This window comes from Abramis brama (genome assembly GCF_963993115.1).
Source record: "Abramis brama genome assembly, chromosome: 15".
NCBI classification, from domain to species: Eukaryota; Metazoa; Chordata; class Actinopteri; order Cypriniformes; family Leuciscidae; genus Abramis; species Abramis brama.
The window spans coordinates 4270928-4297173 of record NC_139977.1 but is presented as its reverse complement, the minus strand read 5'-3'; the positions used below and the strand labels follow the sequence as shown (position 1 = coordinate 4297173).

Below are 26246 nucleotides of genomic sequence, written 5' to 3'. Positions count from 1 at the left end.
GGAGAGATGGATGGATGGATGGATGGATGGATGAAGGAATGAATGAATAGATGGATGGATGGATGGATGGATGGATGAATGAATGAAGGAATGAATGGATGGATGGAGAGATGGATGAAGGAATGGATGGATGGATGGATGAGAGATGGATGGATGGATGGATGGATGGATGGATGAAGGAATGGATGGATGAAGGAATGGATGGATGGATGGATGGATGGATGGATGAAGGAATGGATGGATGGATGGATGGATGGATGGATGGATGGATGGATGGATGAATGAATGGATGGAGAGATAGATGGATGGATGGATGGATGGATGGATGGATGGATGGATGGAGAGATGAATGAATGAATGAATGGATGGATGGAGGAATGAATAGATGGATGGATGGTCAGTCAAAATGTATGTTTGAGCTGTTTTAACTGAAAGAAACTTGCACTGATATATCTTAAAATATGTCAGTGCCATTGTTTTGTCTCAATATTCAAACCAGTAATGTTTTTTCTAAGTCACGTTTATAGAAGCTGCTTAAATGCCATAATTGATCTAAGGCCTAATCCAGGCTTAATTTAAGCCCTGACTGTGAAACCAGGCCAACAAAGCCATATTTTCCTTCCACTGTTTCCTTTCTTGTTGGAAGGTAAGGATGAATAGTTTTGGGGAATGATCAGCAGAGAAAGACAACAGTCTATAGAAAAGTCTGCCAATAAAACAAAGTGTGTATATCACATGTGCGAATCACAACCGTGTGCAAGTGTCTTAATTTCATAAAAAGCATTTAGAAATAATATTGATTAACTTTTTATTAAACATTTTAGCCTACCAATTTAATTAAAACCTTGCCCAATGTAAACTAAATAAAGTTATAAAGTATGGCGGTTGGAGAGGTTTTACCTCGTCTGCTCTTTGAATCCATGAAAGTTTGCTGAAACCATTTTGTGAAGTTAGACACGTTCCTGACCTGAGTCAACATATTTAGTTGATCCTGGAACAACATTCCTGTCCGAACAAATTAATCCTACCCCTACATCTAACTCTACTCATAAGTTATGTGTTACTATCGTTAGGTGAACTATCCCTTTAATTTAAATCTGATTGGTTGATTGGAATGTTGCGGGATAAACAAAGATGTGGATCCAGGAACACGTTGTACTTGTGGAAATCAGGTTCTGCTACGGACTGACAGGTACTGGTTTTGCGTTGCATTGTTTTTCTATATCAACAAGTACTAGAATGTTTTTTTTTTTTTTTTTTAAATGCTGTCAAAGAAGTGCAACTTTTTAAAAAATTGAACTGCTGGTGATGTCGTCAGTGTGCGCCACAGCAAAACTATACAAACTGAACTCCAGTCAAGCTCAAATCTACTGGTTTAGAGATAGAAACACCAAATACGGTTTGAGACCTTTTCATCTTCCAGTGTGCTGCCATGTTTAAGATTAACCACATGGCCCCGGTTAGCACAAAGTTATTTCTAATACCGAGTACTCAATGAAAGAACTGCAAGGATGAATAAACATCTCATTTATTATATATGCTCTCGTAGGAAACAGTTTCTTACATCAGGAGAGGCATCATCCACACTGAACCTTTGGTTACACAGAGTTAGACTCGAACAGGAATGACCAACATTGTGCATAAAAAAAAAAAAAAAAAAAAAAAAAAAAAAATCCAAGTACCTTATCGTCAGAAACACTGGGAAAATAAACCCTTCAGATGGCTAAAGAATGGAAGCGGTTGTAAAATAACATGTATAAAATCTGAACACAACATTAGAGGAACACACATATTGCACTTGGGTTAGGTGACAAAATGGCCGAACCTAAACAGGAAAACATCAACTCCATGCCAACGTTAACTAAACCCCCCAGCCAGAAGTCTCACTTTGGCCCATCTCGTCCAGTGTGATGCGTTTACAGTAAATGTGCCACTGGCAGTGCGTGGCAGAGAATAACTCACATTTTGGTGAACTTTGCAGAATAATAAAAGTGGCAAATTAGTCGTTGTCTCGTACATAAAACATCAAAAACATCCAACAAACGTGTAAAATAACTTAATGTACCAATTAAAATGTATGCTTCGTGTGAAGCGGTTCCAAAAAAATTAAAACAAATTCATTTTTCAGCATTTAAACATTTGTACAAGGTCAAAATTGGTTTTTAAAAGAAAAGCGATAAAGTTTCAATATATATATATTAAATGATCATAGAAAAAATAAAAATATATAAGAATATGCAAGGTTTGTACAATATGTTTGGCAATACACCTTTTGCTAACTTAAAAAGAAAATTCCAACAGTAGCTTTTAAACTAAGGCAAGAGTCTGTCAGACCTCGAGTGGGAAATAAACGACATGCCCTCGTTTCTTATTCATGATACAAAATCCCTTCGTCTAAATAAATGCATCAAAGCACTTGCAGCTGTCTATACTGAGCAGATAACTGGCAATAAACCTACAATTAAATGAATGTCATTTCAAGTGACTGTACTTAAATCATGAATGTGTCAGTATGTGTTGTTAGGATCAGTTTAAATGGTTCTTTGGCTTCTTCAGCATCACGTGATTCTACGTTCTGTGCATTTATCAGATTACTCCTCCGACACAAATAAAAAAGCTCAAATACTTGTTGGGGATCTGGACGTGAGAGTGTGTGTGGCGCTCATGCGAGTGTGTGTGGTGCTCATGTGGTGGAGGAATCCACGTATGGAAGGAACTTGGTGAGTTTGTTCGGTGAGCCGACGTTCAGACACTCGGAATCTTCGCTCATCCTGAAGAAAATCTCCTGTTCTTTTTTCCTCAGAGTCAGTTCATCCTCCAGAACCTGCGAGAGCAAACGACAACACATCGTACTTCAACTCCACAACCATTCCATTGATCCGCTGATATTCTGAGATAATAACTGACAATCAAACACATCTCTCATTACTGCAAAAACAATGTATTATTTAATGGTTTTTTTCATCATTGCAGAAGTAAAAGAATTGAAAGTGGAGTGTAAATCACATTATGAAATAAATGTTTTTCTCCAAAACACATTGGCCATAATTATTGGCACTCTTTTATTAAAGTCCCCCTGTGGTGAAAATCCAGTTTTTAATGTTGTTTATGTGTCTATGTGGTGTTTTTAATACACTTTAAGACAAACCATGTGTAAATTCATAAGTCGACACCATTGCTGAGTATTTCCTCCTTAAAACTGCAGTGAACCAAAGACAGTCTCAAAAACACGCTTTGAAATCGCTGGTGTTTCTGACGTCACAAACGACCTTGTAACCAATCAGATCAACGTGTGATCGTCAACCAGTGGATCTCTGAGTGAGTGAGTGAGTGGAGGCGGGGCTCAAATAATTGCGATTAAATCAAATAACCGCAATCAGACAATTAATTGAAAATCGTGACAAGTCTATTGTCGAAAATCGTGACAAGTCAATATTAAAACAGAAAACAGCCATTTTAAATTGTACATTACAATATTACTATTTTTACTGTTTTTGATCAAATAAATGCAGCCGGCCACGATGACCATAAGCGACTCAAATATCGTTCCATCCACAAACATTTGAATGGTAGTGTTCAATATATGTTTCTTTTTCTGTAATTGAGATTTTAGGGTGAAATATGAGCCAGACGCGTCTCCTCTCAGTGTCCAATCGTGTAAGAGAGAGTAAGAGTGAACTCTGACCTTCTTCCTGGGCTTGAGGTGTTCTCTCCAGTCCTTCAGCTGCTGGTTGTGTTGCTCATCCAGAGACTTCAGACGCTGCGTTTCGTTTTCTATTAGCAGGTGACATTTCTCATTCTGCAGGAGACATTCAAAGTCAGACACAGCGAGAGACAAAACAACTGTTACCACAACAACGCCATTGAGTTTTCAGTGAGATGCGATGCAACACAAAAATGTCCACTAATACTACAAGTATACAGTGACAAAATACTTTTACGAACTTATAGTTAATTCATAGTTTATCTTTATGCAGAACACACAAAAAAGAGTGCGTCGGATAATGTTGGGATTGAAACAAAAAACACTCGGACATGTATCAAACGATCTTTTCCTTCTGTGTTCGACACGATGTGTGTGAACATAGTGCTGGGCGGGATGACCAAAAATGTATATCACTGTATTTTTAATAACCGGTTTCACAGTATATGACGGTATTATTATTTTTCAAGCATGACAAGGTGTTAACCACATTTTCTGCTGATTGAGAGAGGAGATACTGCAGTAGATTGACTTAAGATGAGTGAATATTGTAGAAAAATCCACACTAGTATTAAAGGGATAGTTTACTTTGAAATTAAATTTTGGTATGTTTTAGCTTACCTCAAGGGCATCCAAGATGTAGGTGTCTTTTTTTCCGCAGTAGATTAAATTTTGATATTTTTAGGTCCAAGTGATCTGAGGGCGCGGGCGCTTCCTAGTGTGTGACGTGTACGCAGACTGGTGCATAGATACACTAGATGTCGCCTTGGCTACGGCATTTGTTCAATGAACTGCGCTCGCCAAGGCGACATCTAGTGTATATATCTATGCACCCTCAGATCACTTGGACGTCGCTGTGTACAAAAGGTAAAAACGATATAAATACTGTTCGTTTTCTCACACAAACCGCTCGTTTCGTGTCTCAGACCATCAATGTGTACTTACGATGGGGAATTGTTTAATTTGGACGATGGGGAATTGCTTTAATTTGGACTCTGTGCATGCTCTTTGAGGTGGTGACCACAGACCTGCATTATATGACTGACAGACAAGAACGGTTTGACCTAAAAATATCAAAATTGAATCTACTGCGGAAAAAAAGACACCTACATCTTGGATGCCCTTGAGGTAAGCTAAAACATACCAAAATTTAATTTCAAAGTGAACTATCCCTTTAATACAGGTTTGCACAAAATGATGCTGTTTATAAAGAGGTCCAGCAGGAGGCGCTGTTGGCGTGTCACTCAGAAACAGCGGTTTCCCCAGTAACGGATGTACACAAAGCGGTTTCCCCGGTAACGGATGTACACAAAACGGATTCCCCGGTAACGGATGTACACAAGGCAGCACAGCGCTCATAAACGCTGCTTTATCAGGAAAGATAAAGAAAGATTCAATTGAAATAACATTGAAACTTTTCTAAAGACCGCAGGTTCACTTCAGATATATTCATATAAAAACACCCGTGCCGCGTTTTGACTTTGAAACGTGCAGTGCTCGTGTTTATTAAACGATGTCAATGCCAACCACAAATAGATTTTCCAAAAGGCAGTGTTGATATTGTGAACCAGTGTATGGGAAACACTGTAATATAATTTGACAGATCAATTATAGTTTAACCTCTCCATCTTCACCGTTACAGTAACACACACATCTGTGCATCACCGGTGCAACAGTGAAAAGACCCTCAAACAGTGTTGCGTTCCCAGCGCTGTTAAAGCGACATACACCGGTATTGCGGTATATTAAAAATTCATATCATAACAAAAATAAACACCGGTATTCAGTATGAACCGGTATACCGCCCAGCACTATGTGAACGGCCAGGAAAAGCATGAGGATTGTGTGTGTGACCTGCAGCTGCTGAAGCTCTCTGGTGTTCCCGTCACACTGGCTGATCATCTCTCTCATCTGGTTATCATGTTTCTGCTGCTGGTGCAGTCGCTCGGCCTTCTGCCTCTTCTCCTCCAGCCTGGTGAACTGAGGACGAGAGAGAGAGAGAGAGAGATGTCTCAGAGAGGAGGACACACACACACGGGCCGAGAGAGAAGTCTCAGAGAGGAGGACACACACACACACGCGCTTCACCTGCTTGATCTTCTCGCGGTCCTCCGCCGAGTTCCCGGTGGAGTTGATCTTCAGGCTCTTCTTGAACATGACCATGCGTGTTTTGCCCTCGCTGCGCTGGATCTTGGGGAGTCTGTTCTTCTCCTGTTGCTGTCGAGCTTTGAGGAGCTCAATCATGCGCTGGTTATAGCACTGCATCTGTTCCTGTTCCTGAACACACACACACCATCCACACACGGGTCAGTGTCAGAGCACTAACACACAACCACACACTGAACACTTAGACTGAATCAGATGTGTGCCATTTAAACACAATGTTTGGAAGTGATAAAGTCTGATCACATTTTTAAAACAAATAAACTACAAAAACATCTTCTCTCCTGGTTAAATAAAGGTTCTAATAAGAAAACGACATGGTTTGAAAGCTTGTTTCTGCCACAGAATTTAAAAAAAAGGGAAAAAAGGTAATAGCGACTTTTTATCTCATAATTCTGTCATTTTTCTCTTTTAGTTGCAAGTTATAAACTTGAAATTGCGAGAAAAAGTCAGAATTGCAAGTTAAAAACTTGGAATTGCGGGGGGAAAACAGAATTGCACGTTTAAACTCGCAATTGTGAGAAAAAAAGTCAGAATTGTGGGTTATAAATTTGGAATTACGAGGGGAAAACAACAGAATTGCATGTTCTAAACTCGCAATGTGAGAAAAACAGTATAAAAACAGTTATAAACTCGCAAATATAACTCACAAATCTGACTTTTTTCCCTCAAAATTTGTATTTTATATCTCGCAATAGTTACAACAAAAAAGAACGGAACTTTTTTATTGTATGGCGGAAAGAAGCTTCCACAACATGAATATGGTATAAATGCTTTCTGACCAAAAAAAAAGCATGTTTTTTTCTGGTACTTGTAACAACTGAGAAGGATTTTTTTAAATCATTATAATTCAGGGCTATTTGCTGATGAATCATTCAGACTGATGCGTGAATGCAGTTTTAGCTGGAGTTCAGTTTTAGCATTTATTTATTTCCAGCAAGTAGTGCCTCAGGTATATATTATTTATACTGTATACTATTATAGTTGTATTAATACTCTGAATTAGCTTTTATTTTCTTATCTTCAGTTTACATTAAAAAAAAAAAAAGTAAAAATTGGGGCCTAGACAACTCAATTTTTATATGTTCTGATATTTCCAGGTTTTGTATGACTATGGGGACTCTAAAACTATAATACTCCCATTAAAGTCAATAAAACTGTCCACACAGGAAGTGCAAATGTTCCCCATTCCTGTCTGTCACACTGCACACACACACACACACACCTTCTCGTGTTTCTTGAGGAGCTGGTGTCTCTGCATGAAGTACTGGTCCTTCAGCTGCTGTTTGAGGAGCTGGTGTCTCTCGTGCAAGTTCTTCTCCTCCATGTCCCAAACAGTGGACTCTCGATCTGACGGATGAAGAGAGCGCTTGGGTTATGAGCACGATCTGCTTAAAACCTTCAACATGGACGTCACTCAAGTTCTCAATCTTCATTTATACCTCTGAGCAGAGCCTGTTTTTTGAGGAGGCACTGGCGCTCCGTCTCGGAGATTTCCCGCTTATTTTCAGCGATGATGCTCTTCAGAGTCGAGTCAAGATAATCCCTCTGATCTGCAAGGAACTTCTCTTCCTGAACAAAGAGCCGGAGAGAATAAAACTCAAACCTTTTTGACACAAACAGATGCAGCTGATGCGCTTTCCTGTAATAATGTTCTGCTGAGAGATCTCCAGATCATGGAAAAACACAGTTGTGGTTTAGAAGAGCACTTCTCAAGACCAGTGGAGATACTTGATTAAACATGTTTCCATTGGTCATCTCCTACTATTTGAATTAGGCATTGATTCTGTGCCTTCTGTCTGTGATAAAAGGTTCAAACTGCTCAAAAGTGGAGACAGCCACGTCTTAAACAAACCTCGTTTAACTTCAGCTGTTGAAAGTTGTTCATTTTGACCTTCAAACTGTCTTTCCTCTGACTCCTGGGCAGTTTCTCCACTTCTTGTTTGACCTGAGACAAAATAAAGATAAAAGTGTTTTATTTCAAACTGGAAAACTGAACACAAATCTACATGTTATCTACAATGTCCCCATAACGTACTGTACGTACTGTAACATCTGAAATAAAATCGCTGACGGTTTGAATGCTATAACATTTCATGTTATACCAAACAGATTTCAATCTAATAATGCTAACCTTTGCACTAGTTTATATTGTAAGCAAGAGAACATTATGTGAGATGTTAGCGACTTAATATTTCATCATCTAATCATTTATTTTAGTCCATTCAAAACTCAAACTGCATTAAAAATCAACCATATTATTTTTTAGATGTTTACTCCTCTTCAGAAAACGTTCAGCGTATTGATATATCTATAACATCTTGCAATTTCATATTTAATATTCTAGTCAATTTCATCACCACCATTCAAAACATAATCATCTTGTTGTCATTATCATTAGCAAAATAAAAAATTAGCAAAATTTTTAGCAGTTATTTGATTAACGAGATTTACAATGAAGCCAGGTTTCAATATACACACACACAAAAAAAATATTACATTAAAATAGTAAAGTTCTAGAATATTATTTACACATTGAAATGTATTAATTGATATATTTCATTACCAATCACATTAATTTGATATTAACAATTTTGTGCAACAAAAAGTTTGGGGAATCATTGAAATTTAGTCAAAAAAGTATATTTTTAATCTATATTTGAGGTGTAGATCACTCGCCTCTTTCTTCTTGTGCTTCATCTGGTCCTGGAACTTGCTGTAGGCTTTTTCCTGTTCAGCGCGGATGTGTTTGCCCTCGTCCCGCAGTCGTGTGGTGTGGTCCAGCTCCATCTTCTCTATGGTCTGCTTCTGCTGTTTCTCCAGGGTCTCCAGCTCGGTGTCAAAGTATTTTTTCTTGGCCTGTGAGCACAGCCGCAGACCAATATATCAGCACTATTTCTTAACATTTCAACTGCATAAAGTGTGTAATATTATGGGAGGTACCCTCTACCAGAAATATCCTGTTTAAGGCAGGACATTATGGGCAAAAGCAGTGTCAATTTTGAGATTTTGGGCTATTTTGCTTCCAAAACATGTATCTGTGAGACCAATGGAAAGAAAATAAGTTTATTTTATTATACTTTTTCTAATTTTGGGTCAGTGGCTTTCAACACAGAACACATTTTTAAAGGCTGCTTCCTCAAAACAAGCCGTTTTCTCCTGGACTGAGCCAGAAAGCCACTTCAGTTCTTCCACACAACTCATTCTTGATAGGCCACGTTCACACCGCAGCAGAATACGCTTGTCAGTCTGTGTTTGAGTCTTTAATACGCTTACGTTCACAGGTCACACACAGTTCAGTTATTTCTGGGAGTGACTGATCTCACACCCGTACATTTCCAGGACTCGTAACCACATTCTTGGAAAACCAGCATTGAATGGACAACTAAGTCTGTCACGTCAAACAGTACGAGAGAGATGCTCTAGATTAGATCATTCATTAGATAATGCTTCATTTGCACATTTAAACATAACATTTCAGAGAAATTGTAATACAAAAAAAAAATCCTAAGGGCCAGATTTACTAAACAAGGCAAATTAGCGTGAGAACGAAATCCCATAGAAGTGCTGAGTGTAAAGTTCTGCACGTGATTTACTGACAATTCACATATTAAAGAACACAGACACCGCCGGATCATTTCCATAATGACCAACGCAATCTATAGAGAGAAGCGCAAATTAGCGTCTGGTGTAAGACAAGCTTTTTTGGGCTGTAAATTATGTTGCAAATACCAGTAAATTGAAAAGCGCAAACCTTAATAAATCACCTTGTGTGATTCATTTAAATACTCTCCTCACATAAATGTTGCATCTAAAAGGGAAACTCCTTCAAATGCACATGCAATAAGATCAGCCGCAAAAGTCCACGTCTTTCAGCACTAATTTATCACTGCGTGTCTTTAGTCAATCCTGACAGTAGTTTTTTAACGCCAAAAGAGGCTTTGTGCTGGAGCAAACTGTTAGTAAATCTGACCCTTAATGTACTGTGATTCATCAACAAGGGTAAGTTTGGTAATATATATATAGCTTAGCCTTAGCTCTGAAGCAGGCTGCGATAATGCTGGAATATGTGTGTGTGTGTGTGTGTGTGTGTGTGTGTGTGTGTGTGTGTGTGTGTGTGTGAGTGTGAGTGTGAGAGAGAGAGAGAGAGAGAGAGATAGGGGCGCGATCGAAAAGTCGCAACATGTTTACTTATATTTGTGTGTGTGTGTGTGTGTGTGTGTGTGTGTGTGTGTGTGTGTGTGTGTGTGTACTTGTTTTCATGACAACTGAGGACATTTTTATGATAACACACCTGCAAATGAGGACACTCGGGAAAATACGTGATTTATGAGGACATTTTGGGGGTCCTCATTTTTCAAATGGCTTTAAAAACATACTAAGCAGTGTTTTTTTTTAAATGTAAAAATGCAGAATGTTTCCTGTGATGGGTAGGTTTAGGGATAGGGGCAGTGTAGGGGGATAGAATATACAGTTTGTACTGTATAAAAACCATTACGCCTATGGAATGTCCTCACAAATCACATAAACATGGCTGTGTGTGTGTGTGTGTGTGGCGCAGGCGCGATCGAACAGTGGAAACATAAAAACATACTCCGTCATTTTGTTTATACTGGACATCATTCAAACTGCAAAGTGTTTAAGTTACTGTTAATAAAAATTTTAAGGAAAACAAATATATGAATCTGAAATGTAGCAAATTAATTTTCAATTCATTCAGGTACAATTACCAAACATATCTCAAGGTCTTTTTGTCTTTTTATTAATTTAATTAATAAACTAATTGTATAAAACTATTGTCAGTGCACTACAAATAAACTGGTTCTATGCCTTTACTTTATTACTAAAACTTATTTAAGGCTTGAGACATTTATTTTTCTTTGGTGGTCCAGCCTGAGACATGCACAAGCCTTCTGCATTTTTGTTTTGCTTTTCCCTCCATTGTACCGAACTCGTACCGAACCGTGATGTCTGAACCGAGGTATGAACCGAACCGTGACTTCTGTGTACCGTTCCACCCCTAATATATGTGTGTGTGTGTGTGTGTGTGTGTGTGTGTGTGTGTGTGTGTGTGTGTGTGTGTGTGTGTGTGTGTGTGTGTGTGTGTGTGTGAGAGAGAGAGAGAGAGAGAGAGAGAGAGAGAGAGAGAGAGAGAGAGAGAGAGAGAGAGAGAGAGAGATATATATATATATATATATATACAGAGAGAGAGAGAGAGAGAGTACATTTTTTACCCCATTGTCTTAATAGGAAAGCCCGTTCATAACGTCTTTAAACTGAGCTTAACTGTCCTCACGACTACAAACATGCAGTGTGTTGTGCTGGAGGTGTGTGACTCTTACATTCATCTCCTGGTCGAATCTGCGCTGCATCAGTTCCCGCTGATCCTTCAGCTTCATGTTGAGCACGGCCTGAGCTCGATGCTGCTCTTTCTGCAGAAGACGAAGATCTCGAAGCTCCTGGCGCCTGTGTGGATCAATCAACGCAGACATTCACATATACATCTGAGGAATCTTTTGACTTGCTTAACATAAAAAGGTTGATATAATGATATTTATGAATCTCACTGTTTTTTTGTTTTGTTTTTTGAACTCTAAATGGAAGTTAATGGGCAGCAAAACTACAGTAGTCAACATTTGAAGTGGATCAAAACCTTTCATCAAAGTTATACATGAATTTTGAACAATACCCGTTCTTGTCTTAGGACAACTTTGATTCACTTTTTTTGATCCACTTCAAATGGTTACCAACATTCTTCAAAACATCTTTTTTTGTGTTCAGCAAAAGAAGTGGAACGACATAAGTAAACGATGACGCAATTTTCATTTTTGGGTGGACTATCCCTTTAAGCTGAAAATGTGAAGCATCTCGCCAACCAAAGAATGTCTAGAATGCAGCAATTGTCTGTTCTTCCACAGTCACGACCCACAGAGAGCACTACAGAGGGCTCATGGGAAAGACACCCCCACCTCATTCATTGCATGACTTCACTGACAGCCAAAGACCAGAGGAATGTTCCACAAAGATATTTCATGTGGGGGTAGATCTCAAGCCTGTCAAAAACATGTCCAAGTCATATTTCATCACGAAACCAAAAGAAATAAACGCATTGCATTTTTCTTTAGGGAAATGAAGTCTATTATTAAGAAGATTGAGTTTGTGTTTTGATTTTGGGGTAAAATATGAGCTGGACATGTTTGTTGTGAGACTGAAGTGAAGCAGTGCTCTGTGTGTTTCACGCAAGGACACTATCACACCACTAGATGGCAGAAGTGGCATTGTTTGTAGGTGCAGACTGAGAGCAGTGTGTGTGTGTGTGTGTGTGTGTGTGCGTGTGGTGGGAAACACTCGGTATTTAATCTACTACCACCAGCTGAGGTGCTTCAAGAGAAACGGCTAGATTGAAAGGTTCACAAGGATTCAGATGATGGATCTGCTGAAGGGAGATTTGAGCTCTTGTTTTGCCCTTTAAAAGCAGTCCACTTCCTCTGGCTGTACACAAAGTTCCCCTTGTGTATTAATGTCCCTTTCGGGAAAGACAAGGTCTTGGACCTGAGACCTAAAATAGTCTGTTTACTCAGCCAAGATGCAAGATCAAGTAGAGAAACTTTTTTCCTCTTAAAAGGTTATTTCATCATTCTGTCATCATTTACTCACCCTCATGTTGTTCCAAACTCATAAGACTTTTGTTCATCTTTGAAATACAAATGAAGATCTTTTTGATGAAGTCTGAGCACTTTCGGTCTCTCCATTCACAGTACACATAACTACCACTCTGACTTTTATTCACATATAAACATTCATCAACGCACACATGTGGTAAATGGAAGCTTAAGCATGTTCGCTTGACATGCAAGAACCAATGAGGTTCATTCTCGTGTTACGCAGCACGTTTGAGCTTCTGCAAGAACCAATGAGGTTCATTCTCGTGTTATGCAGCACGTTTGAGCTTCAGCGAGAACCAATGAGATTCATTCTAGTGTTACGCAGCACGTTTGAGCTTCTGCAAGAACCAGTGAGGTTCATTCTCGTGTTACGCATCACATTTGAGCTTCTGCAAGAACCAATGAGGTTCATTCTCGTGTTACGCATCACATTTGAGCTTCTGCAAGAACCAGTGAGGTTCATTCTCGTGTTACGCATCACATTTGAGCTTCTGCAAGAACCAATGAGATTCATTCTCGTGTTACGCATCACGTTTGAGCTTCAGCGAGAACCAATGAGGTTCATTCTAGTGTTACGCAGCACGTTTGAGCTTCAGCGAGAACCAATGAGGTTCATTCTGGTGTTACGCAGCACGTTTGAGCTTCTGCAAGCTAGGTAGATCTGCTTTTTCCAATTTTGCTCTGCATGCATGGAATGAGCTTCAGGGTTTACTACACATGGAATCTGTAACATCTCTTGATCTGTTCTAAGATATTTTAAAGTCTGTTTTATGGAACAATGTCAATGTTTTAGTTAGCTGCATATGATTTGGAGCTTTTGTTTTGTGTCTGTTTATTGTGTGGTTTTATGTATTTCTTTGTCATTTTTGTTTTTGTTGGCCATCTTGACCAGGACTCCCTGGTAGAAGAGATCCTGTATCGCAACGGGACCTTCCTGGTTAAATACAAAAGAGGTTTATTACGCAGCACGTTTGAGCTTCCGCAAGAACAAATGAGGTTTGTTCTCGCATGTCAAGCAAGTACGGTTCAGCTTTTTTATGCTCGCTGATCAATATTTGAATAAAAGCCTAAATTCAATCTGTTCATCATATAAAGCAATTGTGTCTTCAGAAAATTTTAACTAAACAGATCGATTTAGTTCATATGGATTAGTTTTACAATCTGTTTATGAACTTTTTTGAAGCAACTAAGTAGTAGTTGCGTGGACTGTCAATGGAGGGAAAGAAATCTCTCAGATTTCATTAATCATATCTTCATGTGTGTTCCCGAAGATGAACGAAAGTCATTGATGACAATATTTTTTTTCACATTTTTTAAAGAGCTTGATTAAAGCGAGTGATGGCGTGGACTTGCCTGAGGAACCTCATTTCCTCGTCTTTCTTCTCATCATCAGTGATGATTTTGGAGGTGGTGACGCTCACCTCGACACCATCAACCAAGAACTTACGGGTGCGTTTGAGCGTCTTCTTGGAGTCCTGTTAAAAAAAACAAATAAATGGAAATGAGAGAAACTAAGAAACAGAAACTGTGATTTAAGGGAACTGTGGATGGGAGATTTAAAAAAGAAGACGACATGCAACATGAAGGAACTAGGACTGATAGAACTAGAAGCAAAAGGAAGAAAGAAGAAATGAGAAACCGAGGCACAGGGCGTGAACAGGAAGCAGTGAGATTTGCTGTTATCCTGTAAAGCCAGTTCTGACAGGAAGTGTCAGCAGCTCATGAACGCGTGGGGCAGATTGAGAGATCATGAGGGTGAATCTCACAAAACCTATCCATTGTGCCATGCTTTTTCTGGAAATTTAAGTCAGTCATTACTGTAATGAGAAACATTAATAAATAATATATTATTTAAACTCTAATAATTTAAATAAAATGGTAGAATTTGTTGGAATACAAACTAACTAACATAACAGGCAAAGACCTGGATGCTTTCGTAGTTTCAGCGCCACTGAATTAATTAAATTAATTTAGACACTGTTGCAATCGTATTTTATTGGATCTTGTCATATAAATGCCGTCACTTTTCAGCAAACAACACAAAGACCTGTTTCTATTTAACCCAGCTGAGCAAACAGTCACATCCTCTGTCGGCCACGACATCCTCTGTCGATGTTACGCCGTACACTCGATGTTGAGACTGTAGCGAGTCAAAGCCGGCTGTTCGAAGCGTGCAAATCTCGCCCATCCTGTGATGTGGTTTTGGTGCGACAAAGCCACTATGCAGTGTGCATGCACAAACGTTTGCTAAAATCATTGTTGAACCATTTTGATCGTGCAGCATCAAAACTAAAGGACAAGAGAGGGTTAAACTTCTGAATCATACTGGAAAAACGGCAAACATGAGAAAAGAAGCTGAACTCTGGAGCCATAAACAAAGAACAGAACGCCAGCGCCGGCCGACCCAACAATCCTCACAGTGACTGATGCACAATGCTGAATGGAGCAGAGACAAAGAGCGTTTGGGAGAAATGGATGGAAAATCTGACATGAGCAGTTTGAAATATGCAACAAATGAATGACTTCATTTAAAGTAATGTTCCGGGTTCAACACCAGAAATGGAAAAATCGGAAATGTCGATTGCAGATACACTCTTGTTAACAGTCTATGGGGCTAAAACATGTTCATCTACTGTACGTAGATGATACAGACATCTTTACAGCTCAAATAGTATCGTTTTGACGAGACTTTTGTAATCAACAGCATACTAGGGATGCTATTGATCAAAAATACAGTAAATACATTAATATTGTGAAATATTATTACAATTCAAAATTCAAAATTTTTGATATTAATATATTTTAAAATGTAAATTATTTCTGTGATGGCAAAGCTGAATTTTCAGACAGCACTTATCTAAATCTAAATTTTCATCATGACAAAACTATATTATCGGCCATATATTAAAAGTTGGATACAGTTCATTCTCTACTTTACCTGCATACATACAGTAAACTCACGTAAAGTAGTATATACTATACATATCAAATCTCAAATGTGCAATTGTTAATATTGTTGCAAAATATAAAATATATTATAACAGAGCTATAAAATATATCCAAATTCATCCGCGTACAGTAAACTCAAATGGATCAGTATCATCTATATAGTATAACAGTCTATTTGCTTGTATTGTTGCAAAAATTAAAGTACATTATTATCTAGCGCTAATCTGCTGAATGCGATTAGAAAGCATGTTAAAATACTATAAACATTAACATGACTTTCTGTAAATCTGCTTTTTGTATTGTCAAAAGCACTATACAAATAAATTAAATGTTCACTACTTCAGCAGGCTTCAGGGATACCTGGTAACACTTCCTTTGTTTTGCAAGATTTTGCTTTGTTAAACCTATAAAATAGAAACTACAGCTTAAATTGTAGGGTTGTCAATAAATTGCAGGGCTGTCGCTTGGCCAAGATCCTTCGGAAAGCAACCTGTAATCCTAAAATCAGTCGTTTCATCATTTCTAAAAACTGCTTTCTAAGGCACCACAGTATTGCCTGATTTTAGTTTTGAAAGGGAATCTTCATAATAACGCCTATTTTAATAATTTTACTGACAATGCTTAAAGTCCAACACATTTCTGGTTTGGTGTCAGTGAAGGGCTACTTGAGCCTTCCTGACGGGGCTTTGGAAATACATTATAGGTTGAGATGCATGGCTTAAATATAGAAGCACACACATCCCTCCATCCAGCAGTACAGAGAGAGCTCAGACGTGATGCGGTGAGGGATGGTTTGGATTCTGCAGACAGGCTCGACTCTGTTTGAGCTCTGTACCTTCACTGTACTTCTGTGTGTACGGCGGTCGACCCGCCCAAAGAACGTTCCACTCGCTCTCATAAGCAGGGCTCTGTTCTACAGTGGCCCAACCGAGGAGCTGGCCCTGAGACAGTACACAGAGGACCACATAGGCAAGTATGTTGAAGACCAATAGTGTCATTAGTGCTGTATGCAGCTCTCCAGACTAACATGGAAGACCACTGTCACCAGTGCCACCAAGTTCTACAGAGGGTTTCTATGCTTTGGTTTTGGTTATATATGTGTATCGGCCGATATGATAATTTTTAATGTTATTTCTGTCAGGACCACTATTGTCAAATACGATTGCCATTTGGACATAGTTAGGATTGGCGGTTCTGTTCTGGGCAAGAACTCCCGGCGTATCCATGCAGTCTAGCCCCCCAAAATACCCCCCCTTAGGGGAAACAGAACAGAACCAACATGAATGAATGCAGATATCATTAATTCAAGATTTTAAAGTACAACATAATTCGAGAATTTAGTCTGATTCAATATACTGAACAATGCAACGTATAATTAAGTGCCACAACAAAGATGCCGTTTTTGTCAGTCCGGTTTGGGAATACCGGATGCAGGATGACGTACGCATTGGCTGAAAAGAGTGATGGCGGGGAGAACGAATAGGTTCAGGTTGTGTGCAGGCTCATACTCGGCCGACGGGAAGTTGATTACGTCGATGAATGGATATTTAATCTGCCTTATGAATCTACTAGTAAGCGACAGGCATACGGAACACCTTGCTGTTTGTTGTGGTAATGGAGAGGAGCGATTGTGGTGTTGATGGAGTTCCAGTTATCATCAAGAGAGACTACGGGAATAAAGCGTTCTCTTCCAAAGGTATTTGAAGTATCTGAGTGAAGACGGAGCTGATCGTTAACTCGTGTAAAGCAGTGGAGCGCGAGTAATAGGATATTTTAATCAAGAGCGGTTATCGTGGGACTAACTGACTTGATGGTTTCTTTACTTTGATGGTTTTTTATACATTGTGGAAACCTTGATGGACTAAAGGACTTTGACTGTTTCTCTTAATCCCTCCTTTGAACAATCATTCGAAATCAAGACTATTTGAACTATGTGAAGAGGGTTTTGATATGAATGAAACATGCGTTGTTTGCTGTGTTGTTTCTATTGGGTTTGTGTATGTTTATTATTATTCAAATGGTGATGTGTGGTGTGATGAAATTGGTGCACTGTCATGGTGAATATACTAAAAATGAGTTGTAGTAGTTGGTTTTCTTTGGGTTTTCTCTTACAAAATTAAGGATTCATGTTAATGAATTGAGTACATGTGTCCTGTGTTCACTCTCCTTCTTGACGTGACTAACGACCCTAAACAAGAATAAGGACATTTTGACAGTATACGTATATCTGTCTGGCACCCCAGCATAAATGTAAGAGGGAAAGTGTTACAACGCAATAGCTGCTGATAATACTGAAGGATGTATATATGTATACAGTGATAGGCGTTGTATTCCTATAGGTAGACGTGTATCAGCTGAGAGTCAGCTAACGTGACCTGCCAGAACTGACGCTACGCTTGATCGTTATTGGCCCGATAAGAAAATATTAAAGCCGATAAATAATGGATTATTTCCTTCATCTGAGACACTTCAGATGCACACTGTTCATTGGTGGTTTTGAATTGCTTGAAATATGATCGGAATCACTTCAAAAAAGGAAAATACAGATAAATAATAATAAGAAAATAATTTGTGAAAATGGTGACGTCATGCGTACGTTTCCGACGCGTTTCTTTTAGAGTGTATTTTACGCTCTATTAGAGCGTAGCCCTGTCAAAGTGACATCGCCAACTACTGGCCTGGAAGCAGAATACAGCGTTTTTAATGGCTTTCGTGGATCCATGTGAACGGGGATCGTTTTCTGCACGTGAAACTTTTCAAAAATGCAAAGGAAAAACGTTTCAGTTTTTAGTACATCGGTGTTGTGTAACCGTACCCTTAAACACAGACTTACCCTTAAAGAGATGGTGCCCATTTCCTTGTTGACAGACATATCACCTGACAGGTTCAGGCTGATGTCCATGTTTTCACTGGCAGAGTACCGATTTGATAATCTGCCGTTTGTTTGAGGAAGCAAACTTTCCAGATCCTCACCAGCCAAAGAGGACCTGTCGCTCACCACAGACGCACGATTGGTCGGCTGTTTGGGATAAGTTTGGTCCAGCATGGGATATGGCTGCTGGTTAGGCATTTCTCCACTGTGAGCTTCTTCCTCTGGTTTCTCTGATCCCACTGATGGCTTCTCCACGGTGTCTGAGGAAGATTCCGGTGACTCTGAAGGTTCAGCGGTCCTCGGCGAAGGAAGTTCTGGTTCTGAGCTCTCGACCGCTTTGGTGTCCTCCTCAGAGGTGGGCGTGCTTTTCCCATCCTCAATCCCGGAGTCGGAGCAGGAGGCCTTCCCTGACGCCTCGCTCTCGGGTTTGTCATGATCTTCCTCTGGAAACTTGTCGCTGAGATTGTCCTCCTGCTCTTTCAAAGGGGTTTCGGTGGACCTGAGCTCCTCCTCAATCACCAATGGAGTTTCAGTGTGATGCGTGTCATGCGGATGGTCCCCATTTGAACTGGTCTCACTGGTTTCTGACGGGTCTTTGACTGGAGCCTAGAAGGAACACAGACAGAATGAGGCTTATGAAACACAAAAGCCTGATAATTATCTTTTCTTTCTTCAAAAGAACCTCTCTGTCAGTCCCACTGTCTGTTATACATGTAGGCCAAACATCACAGGTTTACTACTTGGTCAGAGTAAACCAGCAATGCTATGGCTGGTTTTATAAAAAGGAAAGTCTCCAATGCCTGTACTAACATGGCCATATAATAAAGACACTAAAGTTGTTGGAAGGCCAGAGACTGACAGTAAACTTATACACAGCCGCAGGCCTTCACACTTATAACAGTTTCCTTACCAAAAAGTGGGACTAATTGTCCTGTGCTTTATTTAACTCTTAAGAAATGTGGATGGCGTGTCTTTTGTTTCATTTTTAAGGTTGAAGGCCAGATGAGAAGCGGAAGAGGAAGTGTATTAAGAGTTATTTTTGAACGCTCGTACCATTGTGCCATTTGACCACAACAGCCTAGAATAGATCTTTAAATGGAGACGCGAATGTGAAAGTTGGGTGGGGAACACATGTTCTGTTCCAGTCAAAATACATATGCAGTATTGACATCACAGTCACAGTGTGACATTAGGTGTTGTGGCGCCCAGTCCCCATGAGACAAGAGTCGGGCTGCTTTCGCAACGGAAAACTACTGGGTTTCATTTCTTATTATCATCATCAGTGTTGAAAACAGTTTTTTCGTGGTAAGATTTTAAAAAGTATAAAAAGAATAAAAATTAATACTTTTTTTCATCAAGGATGCATTAAATTGATCAAAAGTGACAGTTAAGACCTTTATAATGTTACAAAAGATTTCTATTTAATAAATGCTTTAAAAAAAATAAAAATGCAAGTAAATGCTGTTCATTAATTGAACTTTCTACTCGTCAAAGAATCCTGAAAAAAGCATCACCAATTCCACAAAAATGTTAAGCAGCAAAAACTGTTTTCAACATTGATAATAATAATAAGAAATGATTCCTGAGCAGCAAATAATCATATTAGAAGGATCATGTGACACTGAAGACTGGAGTAATGATGCTGAAAATACAGCTTTGATCACAGGAATAAATTACATTTTAAAATATACTCAAATAGAACATCGAATACATTTTAAATTGTAATAATATTTCACAATAATACTGTTTTTACTGTATTTGTAATCAAATACATGCAGCCCTAGTGAGCAGAAGAGACTTTCGAGAACATACAAAATTTGTATAACGATAAACATTAGTGCTATGTTACAAACTGAGGTCACGTGACCTTGATCTTTTGCATGTTAAATTCAGCAAGTTTAAAATCAAAACAGATACTTTGTATCTTCAATTCAATTTTGTTGAAAAACAATGAGTCCTGAAAGATTTAAGAGTTGAAAATCGTGGCTGTAATTAATTCAACACACTTAAAAAAAAAAAAAAAAAAAGGAAAGTTAAGAGGAACACTGCATTGTGGGATACGGCATTCTGAGCTCTGTTGTATACTGCTTATGTTGGCAAATGTAGTATATTATCCAGGTATTTTATGCATAAAAAATGTGCAAACTATATACAATACATATTGCATACACTGCAGCAACATAAAGAGTATATTACATAACCTAAACAAGCACATATCTGCATAATTCATTGAGTTCTTGGCACGCCGTGCTGAACGGCAGTGCTTTTGCCCTTCACAGGTACACCTGCATTGAAGCGTAGAATAAACTTTCCATGCAATAACAATTACAGTTGTCAAAGCACTAAACAAATGTGTCTCTCTTTACGCCCTGAGCTCTTTTCCATTAGCAGTGCATTATTTTTACTCTCTATCAGCACAGAGTGAACTGGGAGATTTATGATACAGAGACATTTGGAAGGTGTGCAGTAAGTGAGAAATGTCAAGACCCCTACAGGTGTGACATCAGCAGGGTCTTCTTCTTCTCCGTCTTCATGATTGTCCTCGATCTCCTCCATCACCTCAGCTTTGGCCTCTGCCACCAGCTCTCTCAGTGGACGGTTGGTCTTCACTGAACTGGCGAAAGGATGCTGAAACGCAGAACACACGTGGAAAGATTATACAGAGTTCTTCGTAACGGTACAAACTCCACAATTATTCCACTGTGCATAACAATAACATGCACACGTCACCTTAAGAAACATGCATGTTAAATAATATGAGCCTGAGAATGGAACTTGTATCTTTCCAAGCATCACTAAGATGTGTATCATTGTCGTGGGTGGCGTTAAACTGAATCAAAGTAGCAGTAAAGAACCACAATCAAATTAAATTGACAGAGCAATTGATTTTAAGTTAATATTTTATACACATTTGCATGTTCATGTTGGTTCATGTTACATGACATGCAGGTAAACAAATGAAATATTTCATATTTGTTAGTAAGTGTTGTTATTTTAAATATATAATTATTTTCAATTGACATTTTTGATTGAATTATTGTCTTATTTATTATTTATTATACTGATTCTGATTGGCTGGAAGGTGTGCAATAAAAGTTCCATTCAGTTTAATCACTCTTCTAATTATTAATGCGCTGCTTTCATTGAAGCACACACACACACACACACACACACACACACACACACACACACACGTCACTCGCTCTCAGAGAAACAGGAGCTTTGACTTTTATTAATATATTAACTTCACTACTGAATATCTACATTATTTTACTCAGTAAAGAGGTTGTAACATCGATGTTTTTGAAGTAATTCAACTCACAGCTTCATTGCTAGCAGAGACGCTGCACAGATTCAGGTAATTCACACGCACATCTTTCTCTTTCTCTCTCTCAATTGGTTAATTCATTCAAATAAATGTTATAATTCAATATCAATCAAATCAATGTAACCTTACTTTACCTCTGTGTCTGATTTAAAGCGGGCAGAATGCTAAATCTAACGAGATGTAGCTGATGAAAATAACCATCATTTTAACCCTTCCAGTCAAATGTAACTCTGCAAACATAATGCTGGCAAATGACCATGGTATAAGCAGTATAATTCATGGCTAGCTGTGCATTAACTGCGTCATGCATTAATTATCCCTTACTTATTTATTAAATGTAGTCAAATATTTGTGGTTTGGACCGAAATGCCAGTTCTTGACTTCTCACATTGTTGTGGAACTTGTGTGAGCATGTTATTTTACTTGAAATACACCTGCAATTAGCAAAAGTGGCAGTTCGTAAAAAAAAAAAAAAAAAAGTTGATCTGGGGATTAATTAGTATATCAGCGGAGTTAGATGCGCAGGGCTTGAGCTGAACTGTGAAAGCATCAGTGTATGAAGAGGAACGCTGCTCTCATCTATTATTCAGCTGAGTTGCACCTTGTTTAATTGAAGTGTCCCAGCTGTCGAGCGCATGTGAGGGGGAGTCAAGCGTTAAAAACATACAGCCAGCAGTATCAATTACTCTCACCGATGACCGAAGAAAAACCCCAACTACAGCTAATGAAGAAACACTGCAGCACGATTCACACACCATACATCCGAAACTGTACGAGAGGTCAGAAATAGAGCATCCCAATTCATAGTTCATAGTAGACCACAGTAGCTTGTGTGTGGTTTACCAGCTTAGATACAGGAACACTACATGCAACGGCAAGGTCAAGGGATTGATTCTCAGGAAAAATGTATAATATAACAGCATATAATATTTAAAAACCGCCTATGAAACGGGACGTTTTTAAAATAAAATCGAAGACTTTAAGACCTTTTTTAAGAAAATGAATATTTTATGTCCATACAGAACAAACCCATACAATCTCAAAATAAATCATGGATCTCAGACATTCTTCTAAACAATGAACAACTGCAAAACAGGGTAACTATAAGTTTTAAGTTTTATTTAATATATAAATATATTTACTATCAATACATACAAATTTGAGGGTCAATATTGGATTTTGCTTATACGATAAAAACGTTTTATGGCCTTAAATTAATCAAACTGACATTTGAAGATTTTTGAGAACCTGCAGAGACTGTATAAAAGAAGCTTTTGTGTCTGAGCATACATATGATAGCCAAAAATGAACATGACAAGGTTCTGTTTCAGGTATTTTAAGGTTTCTTGACCTCCACCTTGGTTTCAATGATCAATATAAACTACAGATCAGCCTGTAAAGACTTTGACTTTGCAGTAATGTTCGCCACTCAGGATAAAACGGTGATATATGAACTTAGCATACAACTCTTGACAGGACAGCATGAACTGCATATCAATGTTACCTCTTCACCTTCATCAACCACCTGTCTTTCAGGTTGCTTTGTGCGCAGCAGAGCATTAAATTAAGGTGTAACATGAAACACCCAGAAGCGAGAGTGACATCAGAACAGGAGAGTGAAGTTACTTTATCTTCAGATGTCCAAAATTTACTTTTTACCGCTTGCCAATATCGAATCTTCACTTGCCTCACGATTCGGAGAGTAACGATTTGATTATAAAACGGTTCTCGATGCATCTTTTCCTCCAATTCTTTTATTAATAATAATTAGCATATTAATAATCGCAATATATAGTTATTTTTTGTCATTTTATCTTTGTTATTAAAAATAAGAATGAAGATGCAAATATCAAATAGTAGAACAAATAAAAGACAAGAAACAAATAAAACTAACAGCGTTTTACTTTTTTCACTTTGCATCTATTTAACAGAAGCATTCAAGTAAGAAATTGTACAGAAATTAAATAATTAAATGTAAAAATAATCACTGCATAGTCTAGTGTATTAATTATTATTAAAGCTACAAAAGTTATTGAGTCGAGAGCAGTGAGTGATTCCCTCTTCTGTTGTTTGATTAACATTAATGACAGACATCACAGCAACAAGCTTATTATAGTATATATTATTATATAGACCTAATGCACGGATCTAATGTAATGTTAAACATCATTTTCCCGCAACTGTTTGCGTTCACTTACGACATAACCGACTATGTTTATGTGAATACTCGTCCAGACAGATATTGTGAAGTGATATTGTGTACATCTGACTGTTCAGAGAGCTGAACTCAGGATCACGTGTTGTCTTTCTGTGCAGCGCTTCAGGTGTGTGTCAGTCAGTGCGAGGAAACACTTAATAACCGTTTTAACATCAAACACGTCCCACACTTTATTTTCTCATTCATGCATGTTCTGCTTTAGGTGCATTATCAACGAACATCAGACGCAAGTGCTTCGCCTCTGAAGGACATATGCAACTTTTTATTTATATACAATATACAGTAGTCAACATTTGAAGTGGATCAAAAGAGTTCATCAAAGTTGTCCTAAGACAGCAACGGGTATTGCTCAAATTCATGTATAACTTTGATGAAAGGTTTTGATCCATTTCAAATGTTGACTACTGTATAATTGGAGTACTTTATTTATTTAATAAACACTACAATACACTAATATAAAACTCAGCTGCTCGAGTAATGACAAAGACCAAGAAGAGAGAACACATCACACCTATACTAAAATCATTACATTGGTTACCTGTTAGTTTTTGTATTGATTTTAAAAACCTTTATAAGGCACTGCATGGACTTGCTCCAGACTATCTTTTAAAAATGCTTACAGTATATGAACCTGTAAGGACTCTCAGACCATCGGATTCTTTACTTTTAACAGCACCACACAGGAGAACTAAAAGATTTGGTGATGCTGCTTTTAGCCGCTACGCTCCTCGCCTCTGGAATAAGACGTGCTAGAAATATAAACAGTTTTAAGTCTAAATTAAAAACATATCTCTTTAGCCTGGCCTTCCTATAATATTTTACAATGTTTGTAATTTAATGTTTTTTCTTCTTCTTCTTTTCTTCATTTTAATACATTTTTATTTTATTCTTGTATTTTACTTGTACTTGTATTTTTTGTGTGTGTGTATTTTTGTGCCTGTAAAGCACTTTGAACTGCATTGACTTGTTTGGAAAAGTGCTATATAAATAAAATGTGCTTGCTTGATTTGCTTGCTTACATTAATATGTATGACAGGCATATTCAATTAAATATTCTAAAAATCAAAAAGTTGTTTTTATGAATCGATGCAGCATTGTTCACATCTCATCGCGATGCATCGTATGGTGACACTTTAGATTAGAGAAAACATTCACTGTTAACTAGGAGTTTCCCCTCAGTAAACTAATTTCTGCATAGTGATAGTTAGTAAGGTAGTTGTTTAGGTATGAGTTAGGGTTATGGGATGTAGAATATGGCCATGCAGAATAAGGCATTAAAGGGTTAGTTCACCCAAAAATGAAAATTCTGTCAGTAATTACTCACCCTCATGTTGTTCCAATCCCGTAAGACCTTCGTTCATCTTCAGAACACAAATGAAGATATTTTTGATTAAATCTGAGAGCTGGATCACTCCTCCATAGGCTTCTAAGACATTATAACTTGCTGGCCCAGAAAATGCATTAAAGACATCGTTAATATAGTCCAAGTGACTACAGTGGCTCAATCTTAAGTTTATAAAGCGACGAGAATACTTTTTGTGCACCAAAAAAATACAAAAATAACGACTTTATTCCACTTTTCATTTCCTTCTCTCTGGGCCTCGAGTTTTTTCATGTAGTGTAATAGTAAGTAAAGTAAGTAAGTAAAAAGTAAGTAAAATTTATTTGTATAGCACCTTTCACAGACAGAAGAGTCACAAAGTGCTGCACAGTAATGAAAACAAACAAAACATCAAAACAACACAAGTAAAACCAAGTACAACTCCACAACTGAACTACCATCAAATTCATAAACATGTCAAATCGTTAGTTAAAAGCTTGTCCAAAAAGATGAGTCTTTAAGTGTTTTTTAAAAGATTCCACAGAACTCATAGTTCTCAGAGCTAAAGGGAGCGAGTTCCAGAGCTTTGGAGCCACAACACAAAAAGCACGGTCACCTCTTGTCTTAAGACGTGTTCTGGGAACAGTTAAAAGATCTTGACCTGATGACCTCAGAGACCGACAAGGAGTATGCATATTTAAAAGATCCTGGATGTAGGAGGGAGCTTGACCATGCAGGGCTCTGAAAGTAATAACCAAAATTTTAAAATGAACTCTAAAACCAACAGGAAGCCAATGAAGGGCCTTCAGCACAGGAGTAATGTGTGACCTCCTGCTGGTCCTAGTCAAAAGCCTAGCAGCTGCATTCTGTACAACTTGCAGTCGATCTAGAGAAGATTTATTCAAACAAGTGTACAGCACATTACAATAGTCTAATCGTGTAGAAATAAAGGCATGAACAAGCATCTCTATCTCTTTTCTGGAAACCATAGATCTAATCTTAGCAATGTTCCTGAGATGGAAAAAAC

The 26246-nt window shown here is 38.2% G+C and overlaps 1 protein-coding gene across 1 annotated transcript in view; it reads right to left on the bottom strand.

The window, feature by feature from the left end:
• Nucleotides 1-1512: 1512 nt before the first annotated feature.
• Nucleotides 1513-26246, bottom strand: part of stk10 (serine/threonine kinase 10) — a 58880-nt gene continuing 34146 nt past the window's right edge. The window contains exons 8-19 of the mRNA XM_084137639.1: nt 20846-20980; nt 18314-18958; nt 13885-14006; nt 11209-11332; nt 8546-8725; nt 7722-7814; nt 7309-7438; nt 7092-7216; nt 5792-5980; nt 5558-5683; nt 3686-3799; nt 1513-2824 (exon numbers count right to left, since the gene is read on the bottom strand). Of these exons, the coding sequence (XP_083993765.1) occupies nt 2684-2824; nt 3686-3799; nt 5558-5683; nt 5792-5980; nt 7092-7216; nt 7309-7438; nt 7722-7814; nt 8546-8725; nt 11209-11332; nt 13885-14006; nt 18314-18958; nt 20846-20980 (2124 nt within the window). The 3' untranslated portion in view covers nt 1513-2683. The remainder of the gene's footprint in view (nt 2825-3685; nt 3800-5557; nt 5684-5791; nt 5981-7091; nt 7217-7308; nt 7439-7721; nt 7815-8545; nt 8726-11208; nt 11333-13884; nt 14007-18313; nt 18959-20845; nt 20981-26246) is intronic.